The sequence below is a fragment of the Gorilla gorilla genome, chromosome 2 (assembly GCF_029281585.2).
Source record: "Gorilla gorilla gorilla isolate KB3781 chromosome 2, NHGRI_mGorGor1-v2.1_pri, whole genome shotgun sequence".
In the NCBI taxonomy this organism is placed as follows: Eukaryota; Metazoa; Chordata; class Mammalia; order Primates; family Hominidae; genus Gorilla; species Gorilla gorilla.
In genome coordinates, this window is record NC_086017.1 from 9,382,014 (window position 1) to 9,406,550 (window position 24,537).

The following is a 24,537-nucleotide window of genomic DNA, read 5'->3' on the forward strand; positions in this document are numbered from 1 at the left end:
ACCCCAGTTGGAATGGTTTGTTCCCAGCTTCCTGACTAGATGGGAACTCCCTGAGGGCAGGCCCTGTGTCTCATTCACCCCCAGGGCTTGTGGAATAATTGAGTGAAGCATGTGCCAATTTACCCGTCATCAGGAGCCTCCGGGAACTCTGGCAGACTTTCGGCCGGCAGGCCCGCTTCTTCCATCTGTCCAGCAGTGAAGGAGATGAGGGATGCAGTCAGGCTTTCTTGGGCTGGAGCAGCCAGTCTTCAAGGTCCCATCCTCCACCTGTCTGTCTGCTCACCACCTCCCTCCTCTGTTCCCACTGTCTGCCAAGGCACCCCCACACTCCTGTCCTCTCAACCAGGGCTGGCCTCTAGAAGGGTCTTTGCTCCCAGATGGGCGTGTCCCCTTCCCCTGGGCAGGTGCTGAGGTCTCTTTCCACCACCGGCCTCTTGGGTGCCAGAGGGCTGAGAGCCCCCCACCCCAGCTCCTTGCCCTCCCCGTCCCAGAGTGGCTGAGCCCTCCACATCCTCCGAGCGGGGACTGCAGTGGCTCTGTGTCCAAGCAGGGGTTCTGGATCTCCCCCAGTGTGGGGGCCACAGGCCTTGGTGGCTGCTGGGGAAGCCCGGGGCCGGCCGTGCTGGGCGCAGGTGGCGGCAGGGGTAGCAGTGGCGGGTGGGCATCAGTCGCTGAGCACGGCCCCTGGGAGCTCGCTGGTGAGTGTGTGCCAGGGCTCGATGCGCTTGTCCTTGTTCTTCAGGCAGTCAAACCAGTGCTTCAGGCGCTCCCCCTTGGCGTGGATGCCCAGAACCACACCACCTGCAGGAGGACAGGAGGGGCAGCTGGGGCACAGGGACCCCCAACTCCCAGGCGTGGGGCCCATGCCCCCTCCCAGGTTCTGTGCTCGAAGGCCAGCCTCTCCCACTGCCCGCTGGGTTCTGAGCATGAACAGGACCTGACCTCCATGCCACACTCTGGCCCCGTCAGGGCCCAGCCATCCTGTCTCTCTTCCACCAGGGCAGGGATAGGGGCAGGGTGCAGAGGCAGCATCAGGGGTCAAGGAATGGGGGCCTGAAGAGGGGAGAAAGGGCCAGGCAGCCCCACTATGCGCAGCCACCAGGCCCACTGGGAATTTGGGGCCTCTAGGGCTCAGAGTCCAGCCCGAGGCACTGCCCATCATTGTCTCTTGTCTGTGCTCCACCACAGAGTGCTGTGTGACCCTCCCAGAACTCCTTCCATCTCTGGGTCTGTCTCTTCCTGGGGCACAAGGGTCAGGCTGGAGAAGGTCTGAGGCCCCTGACCTAGGGGCAGGTGGTCCGTGGTTCCAGCTTTCCCCATGGACCAGGAAAGAGGGGCTGTGGCCTGATCCAGGACAGGCACACAGTGAGACGGTGTTCCCACTATGCCCCCTTACCAATGAAATCATTGGATTTTCCAATGTCGTAATCCCAAACGGTGACCTCCAGGGACTTCTTGGCCAGGTCCCCATGCTTGATCTCGTAACAGAACTCCTGCTGGCAAGAAGGGAGTGTTAGGGCTGATGCCACGAGGCCTGGGCCTTGGCCGGGGGGCCAGGAGGGGTATGAGGTGTAGGGAAAGAGGAGGGACGGGGGTGATCAGTGCTCAGAGTGGATGAGGGGTGGATGCTCACATGTCTCGCCCACTTCCCCCTGAGCTCCACTGGGGTCTTCAGGGCCCCTGTCCCCTCGCCCGCTTGCTCCTTGTCCCTGAGCCTGCTCTCCCCACACCCCGGGAGCCTCCTGACTGCAGAGGCACTGCACGCCCCACAGTCCTTGTCATCCTGGGCCTCTCTGGGGCCTGGCTTTGCTGACCCCTCCCTTCTCTGTGGGACCCTCCCTTCCATCCGGGGTTCCCCTCACTCTCTGGAAGCATCTTCTCGACCTCCCCTGCCTGCCTCTGGATCACTGGTGTGGCGTGGGCTCTACCCAAAGCCCCTCTGCTCTTCTTTCCTTCTTGTTCCTTGGGGGGAATCCGCATTTCCAGCCATACTTGCCGCCTTGGGCGGAAGACTTCCTGGGGCCCCAGGGTGTCTCGAGTCCCCTTGCCCCACACAGAGTTTCTCCCCATCTTTCTCACCCCCTCTTTGCCCTGTTGCCTCCATAAGAACCCAGGACTCCCCTCAACACTTCCCTCCCCCCAGCCCTACATCCAACAAGTCCTGCCAAGAGCTTTCCAGGGGTCCCCCAGCTCCCCTGTGTCTGTGGCTTGGTGCGGCCCCTCCCCACCGTCTCTGACCACCCTCCCCATCGCGCCATGACCTTTTGAAAACCCAGCCACACCCCCACTGCTGTGGGGCAGAGGAATGGCCTTCATGAAGCTTCACCAGCCCCTCACACCTCATTAAACTCCGGGTTCAGGGTTTTTTTCTTCACCGCTGTCTTATGTTTGGATTTCTTGTCCACATCTGGCCTCAGGTATCTGGAATTACATCCAATGGACAGGCAGAGGATGGGGACATGCTATGGGGTATAGATCAAGCCAGTAGGTATTCAAAGAGCTTTCTGTCCCTGGAGAGAGATTCCTGGGCCCTTCTTTTGTCCTAGTCATTGGATTTTCCCAACGCTATTTTGTGGCAAAGGCGAGATGTTGTTTTCGAGAAGCAAGTGGTCCTTTCATCCATCGCACTTCTGTTCACACACACATTCCTGAAGTTAACCCTGGGGGGCGCCCTCCATCCCCCTAGGAAAGGGGTTTTTCCTCATTTCTGGAAGTCTAATTTTCATAAAGCTCACGTTTCCCACCAGAACAGAGTTTTTAGCAGAGTTGGTCTCTTGTTCAAACTTCTTTTTTTTTTTTTTTCAGATGGCTGACTGCAACCTCCGCCTCCCGGGTTCAAGTGATTCTCCTGCCTCAGCCTCCAGAGTAGCTGGGACTACAGGCATGTGCCGCCATGCACAGGTAATTTTTGTATTTTCAGTAGAGACAGGGTTTCACCATGTTGGCCAGGCTGGTCTCTAGCTCCTGACCTCAGGTGATCCACCTGCCCTGGCCTCCCAAAGTGCTGGGATTACAGGCGTGAGCCACCACCCCCGACCTCAAGCTTCTTTTATAAAATAGCAGATTTATTGAGATATAATTCACATATCATAAAATCCATCCTTCTGAAGTGTAAAATGCAGTAGCCTTTAGTAGGCTCCCAGAGTTGTACAACCATCACCACTACCTCCATTGGAGCTTTGAGGAAGGACAAGACCTTTTGTGCAGTCACAGGGAGGCCACCTAGATGTTCTTCCCTCCACAGCCACTAAGGCCTTAGACTCTGATGCAGAACAGCTGTCTTCCTCTGAGGCTCAGAGAGGGGGAGTGACTTGCCCAAGGTCACACAGCCCGCAAGCACAAGTGTGGTGCTTGAAAGCCAGGCTCAGACTCCTTTCTCTATGACAGGGAGGTCATATGCAGGCTGGAGAAGGGGACAAGAGGTCCCCAACTTCTTTGCAAAGCTTCTCACCCTGTTCCTGCATAGATAATTGCATGACAATTGCCTTGTCCCTGCTGAATGTGCTCTGGGGTCTCTGGGGTCTCACCCATGACCAACTCCCTGGGCCTGGCACCAGGGAGCTTAACAAACATCTGTCCAGCGAATACCTGCATCCCTAGGAGTTAAGCCACCGCCCAAAGACACGCCCATGTCCAGCTTAACCTGCATCCCTAGAAGTGAAGGCACCGCCCAAAGACACGCCCATGTCCAGCTTATTCTGCCCAGTTCCTCTCCAGAAAGGTTGCATGGTTGACACACAGTGCCTGCGACAAAGCTGAATGCTATCATTTAAAAACTCGTTGCTGGTTTGACAGGCAGAAAATGATATCTCATAGTTGCTTTACTTTGCATATTTTAAAATTGTGACTTTCATGGCATAAATAATACTGGTTTATTACAGAAGCACTAGAAAATGCATGTGGACAAAAGTTGGGATTAGGAGAGAGAAATGAAGACATATGTCCACACAAAAACCTGTTCATTGCAGCTTTCTACCATCACCAAAAATTGCAAACAACCACACGCCCTTCAACTGGGGAACTCATCAACAACAAACTTGTGGTTTACCCACACAATGGAAGACCACTTAGCAACAAAAAGGACCAAACTCTTGGTACATGCAACTGACAGATGAATCTCAAACGCATTCCTCCATGTGAAAGAAGCCGGACTCACAGGGCAACACACTATCTGACTGTTTCATGGGAAAGTCTGGAAACCGCAACACTATTGAGACAGAAAACAGGTGAGTGGTTGCCTAGGGCCAGGGAACTTTCTGGGGTCATATTCTCTATGTTGATTCTGGTGGTGGAAACAAGACTATACTAGCCTGGGTGATACAGCGAGACCCCATCTCTACCAAAAAATTAAAAATTAGCTGGGCATGGTGGTGCATGCCTGTAGTCCCAGCTATTCACAGTGCTGAGGTGGGAAGATGCTTGAGCCCAGGAGTTCAAGGCTGCAATGAGCTATGATTGCGCCACTGCACTTTGGCCTGGACAACAGAGCAAGACCCTGTCTCTAAAAAAAGAAAAGAAAAGAAAAACTCACTGGATATGAATGATACAGGTTGAGGATCCATTATCTGAAATGCTTGGACCAGATGTTTTGAATTTTGGATTTTTTCATATTTCGTAATCTTTGCAGTATATTTACCAGTTCAGCATCCCTAACTCAAAAATTCAAAAATCTGAAATCCCAAACCTGCCAATGAGCATTCCCTTTGAGCGTCATGTCGGTGCTTGGAATGTTTGGGGTTTTGGATTTACAGCTTTGGGACGCTCAACCTGTACCTCAATAAACCTGATTTTAAAAAAGTTTGGGGGGATTCCCCTAAGCCCGCCACCCAGAAACAGCGGATTTCCTTAGTTACTTACTATGCTCCTTGGCCATTTCTCTACGTATTGGTATTGTGTCTGCTGTGAACTGTCCTTGGCCTGTTTGGTGACGGGTGAGGAGCAGGGACAGAAGGGTCCTGCGTGCCCTGCCTTCACAAGCCCCTGGAAGGAAAGTTGTTTTGGGATCTCTGCACCCTCAGCCTGGACAACTTGTGCCCATCTGGTGACCCCTCACTCAGCCACCAGACTTCCACGACAGGCTCCAGCCTCGGCACCTTCAGCCATGGACAGTTCCGCCAGCGTTGCCCTCTGTTCTGCTATTTTCTCTACCAGAAGTGCCCTTCCCTCCTCATCTGACCACTCTGGGGAGATCCCTCAGCACCCTCCCTGAGCACACCCTACTCTGGCACAAGCCCACCCTGCAAAGCCCCTGAGGCCCACCCTGTGGCGTCTCTCCCTCCCTTGCTGTCAGGACAGTGGTCCTGGCCACCGGGGCTCACAGAGCCGCCCTGTGCCGTGTACCTCTGAGCCCTCTGCACAGTGCCTTCTGCTTGCCTGTGGCTTTGAGAAGAAACCCCTTCTGGTTATACATAAGACAGCCAGAGAAGGGAGTTGCCCAGGGTGGCACAGCACGTTGCTGCCAGTTACTGCCATTTTCGCTGGCATGAAATGGAGATAACAACAGGAGCGACAGCACAGGCTGCTGAGCGCGTCACACGCAGCCATCGCGCAGCTCAGGGATATTACGTGTAACTTGACATGTCAGCGATTGTCACAGGCACTGCTACTCCTGGGGTTTTCCATCAAACCCTCAAGAGCTGGGCCTGGGGTCAAATTCCAGCCTGGGGAAACTGGGGCAAGTATCACCAGAGATGAGCTTTATAAAAATAATGGTGCTAGCTGGGCATGGTGGCTTGCACCTGTAATCCCAGCACTTTGGGAGGCCGAGCTAGGAGGATCGTTTGAGTCCAGCAGTTTGAGACCAGCCTGGCCTATACGGCAAAACCCAGTCTCTACAAAAAATACAAAAAACAACTAGCCAGGCATGGTGGTGCACACCTGTAGTCCCAGCTACTCAGGAGGCTGAGGGGGAAGGACTGCTTGAGCCCAGGAGTTTGAGGCTGCTGTGAGCTGTGATCGCATCACTGCATTCCAGCCCGGTGACAGAGTGAGTCACTGTCTCAAAAAAGAAAGGAAGAAATAAAGAAAACAAATAAAAATAATAGTGCAGACAAAAGGCCTTGACCCATCTAGCTTTGGCCCTCAGCATCAACCGCTAGATACGTCCCTCCCTTTCTTCTGGGGCACAGGCCACACTCTCTTCCAGGTCTAGGATGCAGCTGAGGGGTGCCCCTCTTACCATCTAATCTGTGCCCTTATTTCCTCTGCTTTAGTGAGGAAGAGGCCCCTGGTCCATGAAGGGGCCTTTCAGAGATGGGGACCCCTGAGGAGCCCTGAGCAGCAGCCCTCGTGTCTCACCCAGGGTGTCTGAAACAGACGTGGAGGTCTCAGGTGAGGCGTGGCTCAGATATAGGGAGTGGCCCACAGCTCGGCCTGTCTTTGAAAGGCCACGTGACCTGGCCCACGGCTGGCAGGTGGGACCCAGCTGCAGGGGTCCAGCAGCACCCACAACAGCCACCTGTGGCAGGGAGGAGCTTGTGGTACAGTGGACAGGCCCTGCCTAGATGGCCCCCCACCTGCCTGTGGAAGTTGACCAGACCATCTGTCACAGCAGGTAAGACTCTGCTTTCTGGGCAACCCAGCAGGTGACCCTGGAATTCCTGTCCATCTGGCAGGTGGGCATTGAAACTGGTTTAAAAATGTCACACCATAGGCCGGGCACAGTGGCTCACGCCTGTAATCCCAGCCCTTTGGGAGGCCAGGGTGGGTGGATCACTTGAGGTCAGGAGTTCAAGACCAGCCTGGCCAACATGGTGAAACCCCGTCTACTAAAAATACAAAAATTAGCCTGGCGTGGTGGCGCATGCCTGTAATCCCAGCTACTTGGGAAGCTGAGGGATGAGAACTGCTTGAACCTGGGAGACAGAGGTTGCAGTGAGCTGAGATCACGCCACTGCACTCCAGCCTGAGCAACAGAGTAAGACTCTGTCTCAAAAAAAAAAAAAAATCACACCATTTTGGCTTCAGATTGCATATCCTCCTGCAAGGATATATACGCGTGAGATTCAAGTCAATGACAAGTCAGAAGAAAAAACACATATATACGCAAACCAGTATCCTACTGTGTGTGTCGTTTGTTGTGTTTTCGACAGCTGTCCATGTTACAATAATTCCTCTAGTTCAAATTTATTCATTTTTAACTTCATAGTACCACATTCTACACACTGCCCATGTCCCCTCAAGCTTCCCCTGGCTCCTGCAACCACAAATCTAGTCTCTGCCTCTGTGGGTTGACCTATTCTGGACACTTCATAGAAATAGAGTCCTGCAACACGTGGCCGTCTGTGTCTGGCTTCTCTCACTTAGCATCTTGTTTTCAAGGTCCTCCCACCGTGTAGCATGCACCTGCTACACTCCTTCTTAAGGCTAATATTCCACACACCCACTACACTCCTTCTTAGGGCTGATATTCCACACACCTGCTACACTCCTTCTTAGGGCTGATATTCCACGCACCTGCTACACTCCTTCTTAGGGCTGATATTCCACACACCTGCTACACTCCTTCTTGGGGCTGATAGTCCACGCACCTGCTACACTCCTTCTTAGGGCTGATATTCCACTGCAGGGACAGACTTCATTTGTGTATCCATTCATCAGTGGACGGACGCTTGGGGTGTTTCCACTTTTGGCTGTTGTGGATAGTGCTGCTATGAACATTCCTGCACAAGTTTTAGGATGGACATGTTTTTCTTATCTCTTGGGTATATAACTAGGAGTGGAATTGCCAGATCAAATGGTGATTCTGTGTTTAACTTTCTGAGGAACTATCAGCTGCTTCCCAAAGTGGCCATCCCATTATTGTCATATTATTTTTATTTGTTTATTATTATTTTGAGACAGTGTCTCGCTCTGTCACCCTGGCTGGAGTGCAGTGGTGTGATCTCGGGTCACTGCAATCTCCGCCTCCCTGCAATCTCCGCCTCCCAGGTTGAAGTGATTTTCCTGCCTCAGCCTCCCAAGTAGCTGGGATTACAGGCGCCCGCCACCACACCCAGCTAATTTTTTTGTTTTTAGTAGAGACGGGTTTCCCCATATTGGCCAAGCTGGTCTCAAACTCCTGACCTCAGGTGATCCGTGCGCCTCGGCCTCCCAAAGTACTGGGATTACAGGCACGAGCCACTGCACTCGGCCTAATTTATTACTATTTTTAACTGTAGAGACAAGGTCTCAGTATGTTGCCAAGGCTGGTCTCAAATTCCTGGGTTCAAGCAATCCTCTCAAGTAGTTAGGACTACAGGGACATGCCACTACACCAGGCTAATTTTTAATTTTTTTGTAGAGATGGAGGTCTCACTATGTTGCCCAGGATGGTCTCAAACTCCTAGCCTCAAGCAATCCTCCTGCCTTGGCCTCCCAAAGTGTTGGGAATGTAAGTGTAACTCACTGCACCTGCCACATACAATTTTTAAAGTGACAGAAATATGATCATGGCCATGGGAATGGTGCCCCTAGAGCTGTGCCACGAGGAGTACTGGCCTCTTCATGGTGCCAAGATGTCCCTGAGGCCTTAGTCACCTGGGTCCTTGGTGTCCCCTAGGTCAGGGCCATCCCTCTGTCATTCCCCCTCCCTGAAGCACCTGCCCCTCCTTTCTGCTGAACTAAATTCCTCCCCAAGTCTCACTTTTCCAGAGTCTCCCTGTGAGCTCACACTCATACCTACCTAGTTTCTGAAGAGCCCCGAGCACTGACGGTAGTCACTGTGGCACCTGTAGCACCCTCTCCAAAGGGTCGCCAGCTCCTGCCTGGCTCTCAGAGCTACACAGCCTCTCCTGACCAGGCTCACAGCTCCACAGCTCTGTGGCCCAGGCCACCTGGCATGGCCCCCTGAGTTAGTGTCTCTCCCCAGGCCCACCATCAGCCCTGTTGGTAGAGCTGGGTGGACTCTTATCCACATCTGTGGCCCCAGTATAGGGCTGGGCAAATGTGGGCAGTTGCAAAGGCCTGGCAGAGTTCCTCTGCATCCTCCCCCAGCCTCCTGGCTACCCCTGGCACTGGCCCCGCCTTCTGTCCCCTCCTCCGACTCATGGCCCCTCCTGGGCCCCTCAGTCACAGAGAGGCCTGGACATAGCATCAGGTGATAACTAATATCTGCATGACCCTGGGAAGCCACTCAGCTTCTCTGTCCCTCAGTTTCCCCATCTGTGAAATGGGCTGGCCATGCTTAACCCCTGGAGTTGCCAAGGTAGCCCATCAGGGAACACGGCGCCCCTGTACCTCAGGCACTCCCTGGGTGCCTGCCACCTGGGACCACAGAGCCGGCACACGGACCCCCGTCCTTGGAGGTGAAGACGTGGCAGGCGCCCCTGTACCTCAGGCACTCCCTGGGTGCCTGCCACCTGAGACCACGGAGCCGGCACACGGACCCCCGTCCTTGGAGGTGAAGACGTGGCAGGCGCCCCTGTACCTCAGGTACTCCCTGGGTGCCTGCCACCTGGGACCACGGAGCTGGCACACGGACCCCCGTCCTTGGAGGTGAAGATGTGGCAGGTGGTCACATGCACGGCACACTCACGTTTTCACGTAGGGGTCCGAGTAGCCATTGGCGTCCATGGCGGCCAGGTGGGCGCGCTGCACGATGCTTACCAGCAGGCCCTGCTTCTGCGAGCTGTACTTGAGGGAGATGAGGATGCGGCCCCGCTCCTCCAGGGACTTGTCTTCGGTCTTGTCCACCTGTTGGACGGGACGGTCACTCAGTCCTCACCTGCTCCCACCCCTCTCTTGGCCGTCCTTGGCCTCCTCTTCCTGAGCCCGCCCATCCAGCTGCTGCAGCCGGGCCTGGTCACGGTCCCTGGTGAGTGGCCTCACTGTGAACTCACAGCCCTTCTGTCATCTCTTCCCTCCCAAGGGCTCTTCCAGGGCTAGATCTCACCCACACCCTCCCTGTTCTTGGCTGCATGTGGCCTACGGTGGCCTTCACAGCCCAGCAAGGGCCAGCCCAGGGGTTGGCAACTGCAGCCCGGGGGCCAGATCAGGCCCGACGCCTGGCTCTGTGTGGGATGTGAGCTAAGCATGGCTCTTACCCTTATTTTAAACAATTTCTTTTTCAAAAAAATAGAGACAGGGGTCTCACTATTTTGCCCAGGCTGATCTCAAACTCCTGGGCTCAAGGGATCTTCCCACCTTGGCCTCCCAAAGTGCTGGGATTACAGACATGAGCCACCATGCCCAGCTGGTTCTTACTTTTTGGAATAGCAGAAAGAAAAATGAAATGAAAAATATTTTGTGACACATGAAAATGACATGAAATTCACACTTCAGCTTCCATTAACACCATGTTGTTGGAACGCAGCCTTGCCAGCTCCGTGATGCTTCTCTATGGCTGCTTTTGCCCTAAGGACAGAGCTGCATGGTGGCCACAGATTGCAAGGCACACAGAGCCTAACATTAGTGCTAAGCGGCCCTTCACGGGTCTGCAGCCCCCGGCCTGGCGCGCTCGGCTTCCGCGGACGGTCTTCCACCAGGTCCTCCTCACAGCCCGCCCTGACTTTCCCTTGGCTTTGAAGCCGGGTCCCACCTCCACACCTTTGTGCACCCTTAATCCACAGCTCCAGCACCCTCCTCTGACCTCCTCAGTGTTCACCGTTGATAAGTTCCTGGTCCTTCTGGGCCTGGGGGGCTTTTCTGACCCTCAGGGTGGGTTGGCCGTCCCCTCTGCGTGCCCACTGCCTCGGGTTTATCCTGTCATGGCCCGGTGTGGCCCCCTGCTTCCTCAGGGGTCTGCCCCAGCCCCTAAGTTCCTTGAAGTTGGAACTCTACCTGTAAATTTTGATTTTGACAGAGTCTGACTCTTGTCACCCAGGCTAGAGTGCAGTGGCACGATCGTGGCTCACTACAACCTCTGCCTCCCGGGTTTAAGCGATTCTCCTGCCTAAGCCTTCTGAGTAGCTGGGACTACACAGTCTAATTTTTGTATTTTTTGGTAGAGACAGGGTTTTGCCATGTCTGCCAGGCTGGGCTCGAATTCCTGACCTCAAGTGATCCACCCACCTCAGCCTCCTAAAGTGCTGGGATTACAGTATGAGCCACCTCATCCAGATAATACCTGCGTCATCTTTAATACCTCAGGGCTGGGCAAGGGCCTGGCACTAAGGGCCCACTGGAGGCTTGTACTAGTGAAGGCAGGAATGGAGGGACAGATGGTCCCCTATGCGTTCAACCTCATACAAGCAACTCCAGCCTGGGGGTTCAAAGAAAGGCAGAAAGGTCTGCCCATGACAATGGAGCCTGGTGGATGGAAAAGGGTCACCGTGGCCCCAGTTCCCTGAAGGTGCTTCCTGGAGCCTCTCAGGGTGCTGGATGTGGCTCCCTCAGGAGAACCCTGAAGACAGAGTTCTGGTACATTCCTCACCCTGGAGAAGCTGGGAGCCAGGTAGGGAGCCCATCCAGTGCCTTCCCTGCCTCAGCAGCTGCCAGTGCTTGCCTCTCAAGGCAGATCTCAGCTCCAGGCCTCCCCATCCCCAGCCAGCCTGATGCTTCTCCATTCCTTGCCCTCCCGAGACTACCCGGCTTCTTCCTTCTGGCTGCTGCACACCCCAAACCCTCTCTCCTAGGCCCTCAGCCCACCCAGACAAACCCAGCATGAGCCTACCCAGACATACCCAGCTTGAGCCCACCCAGACATACCCAGCTTGAGCCCACCCAGACATACCCAGCTTGAGCCCACCCAGACATACACAGCTTGAGCCCATGCAGACACGCCCAGCTTGAGCCCACCCAGACACGCCCAGCTTGAGCCCTGTGTCCCCCTGGATCCCCTTAGGACTCTAACAGCCTCCTCTCCTAAGCAGCCCCAGCCACCTCCTTTTGCTCACAACCGTGCCCTGCCTAACACCAAAGTGAGTCCCTCTGGCTACATCTAACCCTTTCTGGAGATGAGACTCCTGTGAGGTGAGCAGGGATGTTGAGCAGGGAAGACATACATGCCCCACCGGCCACCTTCGCCACCTCCCACGCCCAGAGCAGACATGGCTAATCGATCCTAGCATTTGCCCTGGGCTCCAATGCCACCTCAGAATCCTTTTCAACACAGTGCTCAGGCAGCCATTCCTGGTGGATCAGGCCAGGCCTGCGAGATCTCGCTATCTGCCGCTCAGGCAGAGCTTTGTGTGTGAGGGCCTCAATGCCCTGTGCTGCTTGTGTCAGTGTGTGTGGTGTGAAAATTAAACAATATAAACCAGCAGGGGCCAGGCACAGTGGCTCACGCCTGTAACCCCAGCACTTTGGGAGGCCAAGGCGGGCAGATCACCTGAGGTTAGCAGTACAGGACCAGCCTGGCCAACATGGTGAGACCCCGTCTCTACTAAAAATACAAAAATTAGCCGGGTGTGGTGGCAGGCCCCTGTAATCCCAGCTATTGGGAGGCTGAGGCAGAAGAATCACTTGAACCCGGGAGGCGGAGGTTGAAGTAAGCCGACATTGCGCCACTGCACTCCAGCCTGGGCGACATAGACTCCATCTCATTAAAAAAAAAAAAAAACCAACCAACCAGCAGGCATATTTTTAGCTCTTTTTTCAGGGGTGGGACATTGTACTTCGGGTTGTTTCATATGAAGACCACTGGGTCTTGCTCAGTATTGCCTTAAAACAGATAATGTTCGCAGACTGTAAATTCTAAAACCTACCGCCAGAGGCCTGGCACAGGGGCTCATGCCTGTAATCCCAGCACTTTGGGAGGCCGAGGCAGGAGGATCACTGGAGGTCAGGAGTTTGAGACTTGCCTGGCCAACATGGCGAACCCCCGTCTCTACTAAAAATACCAAAATTAGCCAGGCGTGGTGGCGCACACCTGTAATCCCAGCACTTTGGGAGGCTGAGGCAGGTGGTCATTCAAGGTCAGGAGTTTGAGACACCTGGGCAATATGGTGAAACCCCATCTCTACCAAATATACAAAAATTAACCAGGCGTGGCGGCACACGCCTGTAGTCCCAGCTACTCGGGAGGCTGAGGCATGAGAATTGCTTGAACTCAGGAGGTAGAAGTTGCAGTGAGCAGAGATTTTGCCACTGAACTCCAGCCTGGATGACAGAGCAAGACTCAGTCTCAAAAAAATAATAATAATAAAAGTACCACCAGAATGTGGCTGTACTGCCAGGGGTGCATCCCCAGCTGCACTCCTGCGGTCACTGTGAGTCCCCGAATGGCACCAATGAGCCGGTAGCGCATCCAGCAACGCCCTGATCATGGCCATGCACAGGGACGCACATGCTTTCACGAACGCACACCACACATGTGGACACACACACTGTCGCACACAGACACGTACTGACATATGCTCTTACACACAATTCACACACGAGCACACACACACACACGCTGACACCCCACGTACATACCCACGTGGTTGTTTGTTTATGCCAGTGATGAAAACTCAGGAACACTAAGGCAGGGCTGGTGTTGCTTTTTTTTTTTTTTTTTGAGACAGAGTCTTGCTCTTGCTCTTGTCACCCAGGCTGGAGTGCAGTGGTGCAATCTCGGCTCACTGCAACCTCTGCCTCTCAGGTTCAAGCGATTCTCCTGCCTCAGCCTCCTGAGTAGCTGGGATTACAGGCATGCACCCCCACACCCGGCTAATTTTTTTATTTTTAGCAGAGACGGGGTTTCGCCATGTTGGCCAGGCTCTCTCGAACTCTTGACCTCATGACCCACCTGCCTTGGCCTCCTAAGATGTTGCCTTTCTTAAGTGACATAGACCATGTGGAAAAACCGGGTTACCTGTGGTTAGTGACTAATAATAAAACAGGAAAAGTTATATCCATCACACAAATGTTTGAGGGGGAGAGAATGTGACAAGGAATAAAATTGGATCAAATTCTGCAAAAGTAACTGGGATTCTAGGAAGAAGCCGTGGCCTCAGGCTGACTCGCCCCCGGGGCTTGACTTGGGCTAAGCTCGAGGTGAGTCCATGTCCCCGGGCCCCACTGGGGCTGGGTACACTGGGGACAGCCACCGGGCTCTGTCCTCCCAAACTTGCCCCTTGCCCAGTCCTCTTAGGGGGACAACGTGCCATCGAGGGGACCGTGCCTCCGCCTGTGTCCTGAACACTGGGAGGCTGAGACCCCAGGATTTCTCTTGACCCCAGTGGCACGGGGGACTCCTGGCTTCACCAGCCCTATGAACCAGGTGAAGGTGAGGCCATAGACAAGGGAGGATAGGGGAGGGAAGAGGGACATAGAGACCAAGACTCAGAGGGCGTAGCTGCTGGAGCAGGCCGGGGGCAAATCTGTTCTGACATAACATTGAGACAAATGCCATTTCTAGGAAAGGATACTCTGCTGTCTCCTCTGCGTATCTCACAGGCACTCAGGTCTAACATGTTCCAAGCGTGCTCCTTGCACGTCCTGTCCACCCATGGTCCCTGCTGAGTCCTCTGAGCGCAGCAAACAGCCCCTCAGGCTTCAGTGGCTCAGGCCCCAAACCTTGGATCTGCCCTTCCCTCACCCAAGGACGTCCTATCTGCTGCCTGCACATCCGGTTCAGAATCAAGCCCTCCTACCGCTGCCAAGGTCAGGCCAGGGTTGTGCCCATCTCTCCCCATCTCCCCAGGCCTCCTGCCCTCTCCTCCCTCTTCTTCAAGCCATCCTGAGCCCAGGCCAGCGAGCCTGGTAAAATGTCATCCCCCGTGATCCCTCAGCTTAGCACCCTCCCGTGGCCACTCAGAGTGAAAGCCAGGGTCCTTCCTCACCTCCACCCCCTTGACTCTCCATGCTCACCTCCCTGGTCTCCCCTCCCCTCTCACTCTGCCCCTCATGAGTCCCATCACAGGCAGGAAGTTCTGCCTTCCCAGCACCTGCCACCGAGCCAGGTACACAGCAGGTGCTCAATCAATCCTCTCACCGGCAGCGGCTTCTCCAGGCAGATGCTGAAGGTCTTGGTGTGGTTGGGTTTCAGCTTCTTCAGGGGCACACGTGTCTCCCCGATGAACTCATTGTGCCGGAATTTGTCCTCGTCACACACAGAGATCCTAGCGGGGGCGGTGGTGAGGGGCACAGCCAGTGCCTCAGACGCACTGGGCATGGTGGAGATGTGCGCAGGTAGGGCCAGCCCTGGCTTCTCCTGCCCCAAGCCCTGCCCTGGTCTGGGGTGGGAGACGCACAAGATGCCTGGGCCCTGACAGGGGCAGAGTGTGGCACGATATCAGGCACTGTCCTCATGGACAAGTGTCCTCAGGTTGGAAGAGGGGACAGGAGAAGGCAGAACCAGTGCCAGGAGTAGCCAGGAGGCTGGGAGAGCCGGTTCTCTGGAGGGAACCACCTCCAGCACCCTGAGAGGCCCCAGGAAGCACCTTCAGGGGACTGGGGCCAGGGTGACCCTTTTCCACCCACCAGGCTCCATTGGCATGGGCAGACCTTTCTGCCTTTCTTCAAGCCCCCAGGCTGGAGTTGCTGGCATGAGGTTGAACCCACAGGGGACCATCTGACCCTCCAGTCCTGCCTTCATTAGGAAAAGCCGGGTGGGAGTGGGGGTTGGGGAGGGAGCAGGCGGCCTGGGGCCCTCACCCACCGCAGGGTCTTGCGGATCATGTCTTCATCTGTGATCCCGTAGTAAGTGAGGGTCTCGTTCCATGTGGGGTTCAGAGTGTTACGGAGAGTTTTTGTTCTGAGCTTATTTGCCTGGAGAAGAGAAAAATGATCTTATTAGCATCAAAGTGTGTGTCAAACAGAAAAATGGCCCCCAGAGATGGCCACGTGCTCATCTTGGAGCCTGTGAGTGTGTTATCAACATGGCCAAGTGGACTGAGGCTGCAGGTGGACTTAGGGTTGGTAATGAGCTGACATTAGAATAGGGAGATTATCCTAGATTGTTGGGTGGCCCAATGTGGTCACAGGGTTCTTAAAAGCAGAAGAATGGACAGAGAAGACAGTCAGGGACATCACCAAGGAAGGGGGCCAGAGAGATGCAATGGGGCCCGCTGTGAAGGTGGAGGAAGGGGCCACAAGCCCAGGAGGGCCGATGGCCTCTAGAAGCTGGAAAGAGCTAGGAAACTGTGGGCTCCCCGGGCTCCAGAAGGAATGCAGCCTTGCCGACACCTTGATTTTAGCCCAGAGAGAGACCACTGTTGGACTTCTAACCTGCAGAGCAGTCCGAGAGTAAACGCGCTGCTTTAAGCCACGAAGTTTGTGGTCATTTGTTGGCAGCAGCCATAGGAGGCTCATCCAAGGAGGACCCCACCTCCAGCCCGATGCCACGGGGTAGGTTCTGCAGGAGGCCTGTGTGGAACTGGAGTCTCCTTCCCAGGGCATTCCCTGCCTTTGTGGACCGTCCCCTCTGCCTGGAACCCATCCCGTCCTTGGGTCTGCCTCGGGGGTGGCCTCTCCGAGCTGGAATATTGCTGCCACTCCCTCCTCCTGTGCCAGCGGCTCTGAGCTCCTTGTCTGAATCGGTCTGATGCCTGCCACACCCGGCCCAGGCTGGGAGGTCAGACAGCCTGGGCTTCCAATTCCAGCTCTGTGGCAGCATCAGGTTCCCCACTGTGGAAAGAGCACAGGAATCCCTCTCTCCCATTGCTTTCAGGAGCTGTTTGTAAGGAGACTGCTCTTTATAAAACACTAGGGAAAGTCCTGGGGACTTCCTACAACTCGGCAGCCATGCACTGCCGGCTCCAGTCCCACAAATGAAGGGTCACTGAGCACACTTCCCTGGTCATACTCGCCCTTGGCCCTCACATCCCTGAGCCCTTCTTGCAGCATAAGGGCATCAAGACCCGGTGTGGGGAGCCCATTTCTTCCCCAGGAGTAGGTGGTGGGGCACTGCCATTTCTCCTACAGCCCTGCCTTCCCTAGAGAAGGGGGAAAGGCCCCTTCTGGGGTGGTCCTCCTGGGTTGCTGTGGGCCCCAGGCCTACCCATTTAGGCCCCCACGTAAACTCAGACTCTGCCCCATGAAATTAAAAATAAAACAGCACTGAAGTGTAGGATGCACAGAAGGAAGTCTAATTAAGTTCTGACTTTCCATGGCCCAAGGTCACCTTGATGCTTTTATTTAACAGCAATTTTTCTCTCTCCTGTCTGAGATGCACCTGTTGTGCTGGTGCCCTGAGCACATGTGTGGTCGGACGCTTGGGTCATCCGGCGTAGGAATGAGGGGCAGATTCTGCCCACTTCATCCCCCTTACGGAGAGTCAGGGCATCCTGTGGTCAAACACATGGGGCAGATTCTGCCCACTTCATCCCCCTTACGGAGAGTCAGGGAACAGCCCATCAACAAGTTAGATGCTCTGAGAAGTCCTGTGGTACAGAAACCTGTTTAACAATGTTTCCCCATGTTATTTAACCACGGAGTCCTTTGTTTGCACCTAATAGTAACTTCCAGCTGAGAATGCTTCTTATAAAATGTTGGCCTGGAAATTCTCCTGGGGTTTCCCCAGATCAGCAGGTAGGTAACGCTGACTCGTGAGGTCCCCAGGAGGCAACAGGGTGTGGGGCAGACTGGGTGCTCTGTGTGCAGTTGAATGGTTGAGGTCCCATCAGCTTGCTTGGACTCTGAGGGGAGTGGCAGCTGTGGGCCTCCCTGGGTGCCCGCAGCCCAGTCCAGGCCCCAAAGCGAAAGGACCAGAGTGCATTGCCTGAGGTGGTGGGCGGGTGCAGCTGCTGGGCAGGCCTGGGTGGAACCCCTCACCTTACTGGCTCCTGGCAGCAGGTGCAGCTTGACGTAGGGGTCTGCCAGCCCATTGTGGTCCATTGGCTTCAGGCCCTGGGCAGAGAACAGCAAACGGTGTGAACTGGAAATCGGGGAGATGGAACTGACAGGGCCTGCAGATGCCCTTGTCCCCTGGGTCTCCTGGCTGGGTCCATTCATGGCCCGTTTCACAGAAGCCCCCGGGCCCCACACCTCCAGATGGAGGGAGTGAGGATGGCTCAATGCTGATGCAATCTCCCCTCCCCAAAACATCCTGGCCCAGGGCAGCTGTCATGGGGCCTCTGTCAGGACAGACTTTCTCTTCTCCTCATCCTGGAAGCCAGGTGGCTCCCCCTTCTCTGAGCCTCCCTCTCCACCCCGCTTTGTTCAGGCCCTGCCATCATCCTGACTCCCGTCCCCCATCTACCAAGCATGGCCTCCTGAGTGGCCACGCCCCTCACTGACCCTAAATCTACGTAACCCCGGGACACAGTCCGAGACTAGGCCCCATTTCTGGCCATATTTGCCACAACTCCCAGTCAGTCCACAGAGATCACACAAGCAGACTGGCCACAGAGGGTCCCTCCACAAGATGGCACCCCTCTCTCACTTTGGTTCTTTTAGAAAACCCAGCCACGCGTGCACAGCCAGAGGCACACAGAAGCATGGACAGAGAGGGGCTTTGCTGACCTCAGCAGGCTCTTGTCTCTGAAAATTGCATTTGTTTCCTTCTGGGATGGTGCACAGGGATGCAGGGAGGCAGCTGTGGCATCTGTGGGGGTGCAGCCGGCAACCCCAGGATAGTATTCAAAGGGCTTCTACCCAGCCAGGCCGGGGAGGCAGCTCGGCGGCTCACACCAGGCCCATCTCCAAGGGAAGGCTGGGGCTCCCTCCCAGGCCCACCCCACCTCGGTTTGACGGAGCTCTGGGGGATGCGGCAGGGGCTTCCAACCACCTACTTCCCTGCCACTGGCAAAGGGCAGAGGTTTGGGGGCCTGGCTGGCTTGGGCTCCAGGCTCAGCTCCTGTTCACCAGCTGGGAAGTGGATGAGTTACTTTGCACGCTAAGCCTCAGCTTTATCATCTGTTAAAGGGGTTGGCCGGGCACGGTGGCTCACGCCTGTAATCCCAGCGCTTGAGCCCAGGAGTTCAAGACCAGCCTGGGCAACACAGTAAGACCCTGTCTCTTCAAAAAACTAAAAAATTAGCTGGGTGGGGTGGCATGTGCCTGTGGTTCCAGCAACTAGAGAAGCTGAGGTGGGAGGATAGCTTGAACCTGGGACACGGAGGCTGCAGTGAACCGTGATCGCACCACTGCACTCCAGCCTGGGTGACAGAGTGAGACCCTGTCTCAAGTTAAAAAAAAAAAGGCAGGGGTGTAATAATCCCACCTTCCTAGGGCTGGAGTGAGAGGGAGGGAGACTGTGTGGACGCAGGGCCTGGCAGGCAGGGTTTGCTCCCTTCCCTGCACGCCAGGCCCCCGTGAGACGCCGGAGAAGTGGTTGAGGTCTGCTGGGTGCATCTGAGCTGTGCCCTGCACTGTGGGGCTGCCTCTGGGACAGGGCCTGGCTCAGTGGCCCAACACGTGCTCAAGGTGACAAGGCTGCTCTTCCAAACCCAACTCCCTCACCCTGCCTTGCACCTCTCCCACCAAGTGCCTGAAGCGCAGAGTTCTGGGAATCTGGTGGCCCGGCCTGACCAGGCGGTGCCTGACTGCTGTGTCTTATTCTTACAGTCCTTATACATTTGTTTGTTGTAGCTTAAAATGTTTCCATTTGGGCCACGTTTCCCGACACGTTTCACTTACAAACCTCTGGGCCACCACATGTTCTGGCGTATGTCTTTCCAGTGGCTCTCGTGGTCCCATCTCGGTGCCCCGAGACACCCGTGGGAGCTAGGCTGGGTCGAGGGGCGCTGTCATGCTGGGACGGGAGTGATGCCTGCTCTGTCCTTCAGACCCCGGGACTGTGACGAGGCCCCTGCTGCTGCTCTCTACTCCTCCACCCAGCAGTTCCCTGAGCACCCTGGGCAGCCACACATTTCGCCAAAAGCAAAAGGACCAGCAGGCACTGCCTGAGGCCCTGTCACTGTGCTGCCACCAACTTCTGTGCCCAAACAGGCAGCTTCCCTGGCCCTGACCCGGGGTTCCGCCAGTGCCTCCACCTTCTGTGGGGCTGGCCTCCCACGAAGCCTGACCTCTGTCCACGGAAGGGGAAGGTGGGGAGGCTGTTTCCAAGGCAGGGAGCTGCTAGTGGGGCCCTTGGGCACATGCTCCCCAGCTTGGGAGTTGGCAAGAGACATAAACTGATCCCATGGTTTAGGGGTGGGCCTCACGGGAGGTGACGTGGTTTGGCGGTGTCCCCACCCAAATCTCATCAGGAGTTGTACTCCCATAATTCCTACAGGTTGTGGGAAGGACCCAGTGGGAGATAACCGAGTCACAAGGGGAGGTTTCTCCCAGACTGCTCTTGACGTAGTGAATACGTCTCACGAGATCTCATGGTCTGACACTGTCCTTGAGGTAGTGAATACATCTCACGAGATCTGATGGCCTGATAAGGGGAAACCCGTTTTCCTTGGCTCTCATTCTCTCTCTTGCCACCAAACATGTGAGAAGTGCCTTTCACTTTCAGCCATAACTGTGAGGTCTTCTCAGCCATGTGTAATGGCAAGTCCAATAAACCTCTTTCCTTTATAAATTACACAGTCTCAGGTATGTCTTTATCGGCAGCATGAAAATGGACTAATACAGGGGGGATGGGCGGAAGCGGCCCCGGGGGAGGCCCTGGCTGGTACTGGCACTGAGGGAACAGATGAGGGGTCTGGCTTTGAGAGGAGAGCCTCTCCCCAAAAACCTAGCCCTGCCCCGCCCTGGGCCTCTCAGAGGCTGTTGCTGGTGAAGTGTTCAGAAGAGGAGCTTTCTAGTCTGAAGTATCATTCAGCCTGAAAAGGAAGTTTTGACACGTGCTGCAATGGGGATGAAGCCTGAAGACATTCTGCGGAGTGAAAGAAGGCAGACTCAAAAGGACAGATCCCGGGGACTGCAGACTCAAAAGGACAGATACCGGGAGACTGCACTTACATGAGGTCCCTAGAATAGTCAAATCCATAGAGAAGGAAGCCAAATGGCAGCCTCCCCAGGGGCCAGGGGAGGAGGAAGGGGGAGCTGTTGTTTAATGGGTCCAGTTTAGTTTTGCAAGCTGAAGAGGGCTCTGGAGATGGGTTTCACAGCAGTGTGAAGGTGGAAGGTACTTAGCACAACTGAACTGTACGCTAAAAATGGTTGAGCGCTGAGTGAAGAAGTAAAAAAAAGTGGTTGAGGTGGGAAATGTATATCTGTGTATTTTACCACAATAAAAATAAAAAGTCTCCCAGAACTGGTAGTGCCAGGGGCCGCGTGTTAACTCATTTAATGCTCACAACAGGCATGTAGGGCAGGGACAACCAACCCTATTTACAGATGGGCAAACTGAGACTGACCCTTCTAAGGGGGGACAAGCAAGGGTGCACCCCAGGGTGTCCAGCCCCCACCCTGGCCCTCCAGAGGCCAGCCCTGCTTCAGCTCACCCACCCTGGGCCCCTCCCCACACCCCAGCCCAGAGCCCCAGCTCTTCCCCAGCCTGCACCACCCCTTCCCTACAGAACTGGATTTACACAGAGAAGGAACTGGGCCTCCCACCCCCACTTCTGATACCTGAGGGATACAGCCCAAAGTGGACACACAATTACATGTGTGCACGCACGGTACCACACATGTACACACAGAGACACACATACAGCCATGTATGCGCATACACACAAACGCACCTGGAGCTGGGAAGGGAAGGCCCTGGTGTCTGGCATGGAGAGAGGAAGGGGTGGGCTTTGGCCAGAGTGGCCTGGCAGCTGGCACCTCTCCAGTCCCTAGGCCTGGACCACCTCTACAAAGTTGGACAGAGGGAAAGGAGGAAGGGTCTAGCTTGGTCTCTACCTTGGCACAGCTGGGGTTTGACAAATGCTCAGTTCTGCTCCTAGGGGTGGGCTGGAGCCCCCGCCAGGCAGGGCTGGACATGCCCTGAGTCATAGCATGGGTGGTTCTAGAGGAGAGGGCAGGGGTGGGATGGAGCGTGCAGGCCTCTCAGTGCCCTACCAGGGCCCTGAGGCTGGCGTGGATGGCACTCACACCTACCCATGGCAGTCCACATGTGGCCCAGGCTGGGCTGGGGGACAGCCTGGGGTGGCACGCAGTAGCCTGTCCTGCTGGGTGGCCATGGTGCCAAGGACAGCCCTCGCTGCCAGGCTGGGAGGAGGGGCAGGGGGCCTGCAGGTTGGGAGGCTGGGTGGGGCTGGGCCCAGGCAGCTCTGTGGGAAGCCGCTGGATCTGAGCTGGGCTGGCTCAGGCCCTTCCATGGCACTACTAGGGAGACTCTACTGGCCATGCAGGCCCTTACCTTGCGAGAGAACATCAATTTTGGCACCTTCCTCCCACAGGGAGCGATGGGGTGAGGGGAAGGGAACAGGACAGTTGAGAACATGGAGCTGACACATGCTTGAGCGGCAGAGCCAGAGGGGAGCACCAGGGGCCAAGCCAGGCTGCAGAGGGCAGCACCAGGGGCCGGGCCAGGCTGCAAAGGGCAGCACCAGGGGCCGGGCGAGGCTGCAGAGGGCAGCACCAGGGGCCGGGCCAGGCTGCAGAGGGCAGCACCAGGGGCCGGGCCAGGCTGCAGAGGGCAGCACCAGGGGCCGGGCCAGGCTGCAGAGGGCAGCACCAGGGGCCGGGCCAGGCTGCAGAGGGGAGCACCAGGGGCCGGGCCAGGCTGCAGAGGGCAGCACCAGGGGCCGGGCCAGGCTGCAGAGGGCAGCACCAGGGGCCGGGCCAGGCTGCAGAGGGGAGCACCAGGGGCCGGGCCAGGCTGCAGAGGGCAGCACCAGGGGCCGGGCCAGGCTGCAGAGGGCAGGACCAGGGGCCGGGCCAGGCTGCAGAGGGGAGCACCAGCTGCCGAGCCAGGCTGCAGAGGGCAGCACCAGGGACCGGGCCAGGCTGCAGAGGGGAGCACCAGCGGCCGGGCCAGGCTGCAGAGGGCAGCACCAGGGGCCGGGCCAGGCTGCAGAGGGCAGCACCAGGGGCCGGGCCAGGCTGCAGAGGGGAGCACCAGGGGCCGGGCCAGGCTGCAGAGGGGAGCACCAGGGGCCGGGCCAGGCTGCAGAGGGCAGCACCAGGGGCCGGGCCAGGCTGCAGAGGGCAGCACCAGGGGCTGGGCCAGGCTGCAGAGGGGAGCACCAGCGGCCGGGCCAGGCTGCAGAGGGCAGCACCAGGGACCGGGCCAGGCTGCAGAGGGGTCCACAGGCACCCACAACCCCAGCCCACGTAGTGAGGCTCAGAGGGCCTCTGGGCTCAGGCCCTGGACACCCTGCCTGGAGTGGCATCGGCCTCCTACAGTGGCTCGGCTTCCAGGGTGCAAAGTGGGGTCCCCACTCCTCAGGGCGTCTGGGAGGCCTGGAGGCACCAGCACCCAACCCGCCCTCCCTTGGCCTGCAGGACAGACATCACCCTGCCCCTCTCTTTCCCTCTCAGCAGCCCCTCCCCAGGCTCGAGGGTCCTCGGTCCAGGCCTTCATCTTCCCATTCTCATCTGTTTCTTTGCTCCCCGCAATGCCTGACTGTCCAAGGCCTTTCTTGGGGATGGGTATTCAAGAAGGTTTAAAGAAGAATTCCTTCCTGGCCCCACACCCCACACAGCGCAGACATCCAAAAGCCTGGACAGGAACCTGGGGAGTGGTGTGGTCTGGCCTCCCTGACCTAGGCCCTCTCGAGGACCCCGGGCCAGGGAATTTGGGGGCAGGCTGGCGGGGCCTACCTTGGCCTTGGTGATGGTGCAGTGGAGGGCTTTGTTCTCCTGGTCATACAGCAGGCTGAAGTCCAGCGTGCCCAGGGCGGCTGCGGACAGAGGAGGGCACAAGTCCCACCCTGGCCCCATCTTGGAGAGGCTTCGCCTGCCCCTGTGAGACCAGATGAGCCTGGCCTGGGCAGGCGCCACCGTTCCATGGCGGCTGCCACCAACCAAGCACCTGCTCTATGCCAGCCCCTCACCCATCCTCCCAGTCCCACCCAACCCTGGGAAGTCACAATAATCTCCCCACTTTCCAGAGGAGGAGCTGAGACCCAGAGAAGTCAGGTGGGTCACTCCAGTTCCCTGTCTGGCCCAGTGCGTGGCCCACCTGAGCTGGGCACCCAGCCAAAGGAGTTCCTGCCCTCCTGGTGCAACTGCCAGTCTGGGCCCCGTGCCTCAGTTTCCCTCACCTGTGAAATGTCACAAGGATCACACAAGGCGGAGGAGATGAGGCTTTGAGAGGGACAGGCCCTGGCCAGGAAGATCAGCTGATTTGCTCAACAGTCCCCCAGCCAACACACAGGACTGCAGCTCCTCTGTCTCTCTGGCCCATTGGGAACCCCGAGCAGGCCGTGAGGAGCCAGCTGAGTCCTCATACTGCTGCCCCCAAGTCTCTCAATGGCAATGGTAACTCCCAAAAGCCGGGGGGAGGGTGCAGCCATAATTGGGTGCAGCTGCCTCCCTCCCCAGGGGCAATCACTCATAGCAGCTGTGGCTTTCCATGCAGAAGCGGCTCCCAGCATGAAGGCCGAGGTGATGGTGGGGGCAGAGCTTGGAGATGATGGTGGGGGGCAGAGCTTGGGGGCAGTCCGCAGACAGCAAGATGCACATTCACAGATGGCTTCAGAAGCCCAGAGCCTGCTCCCAGGCTGCAGGGCTGGTCAACTGGTGTCACATTCCTTCATTATTTACCAAGTGTTTACAACATGCCAGACTCTAGGGGATGGACATCTGTGAGGCAGAGTCCCTACCCCAAGGAAAGCACAGCCTAAGGGGAGGAACAAATGGAAATAATTTGCCGCAGTAGAGTCTGGTGAGCCGGGAGCCATGGGG

General features: G+C 56.5%; 1 protein-coding gene across 1 annotated transcript; it reads right to left on the reverse strand.

Annotated features, from left to right (window-relative positions):
* Positions 1 to 463: 463 nt before the first annotated feature.
* Positions 464 to 24,146, reverse strand: LOC129525066 (double C2-like domain-containing protein beta). The gene is made up of 9 exons (XM_063704554.1): positions 24,083 to 24,146; positions 23,452 to 23,531; positions 17,617 to 17,691; positions 15,503 to 15,612; positions 14,837 to 14,963; positions 9,515 to 9,672; positions 2,340 to 2,421; positions 1,397 to 1,493; positions 464 to 801 (listed from the first exon to the last, which is right to left on the reverse strand). Exons 1-9 carry the CDS (start codon positions 24,144 to 24,146, stop codon positions 665 to 667), a joined length of 930 nt encoding a protein of 309 aa, XP_063560624.1. The 3' UTR covers positions 464 to 664.
* Between the last annotated feature and the right edge of the window lie 391 nt (positions 24,147 to 24,537).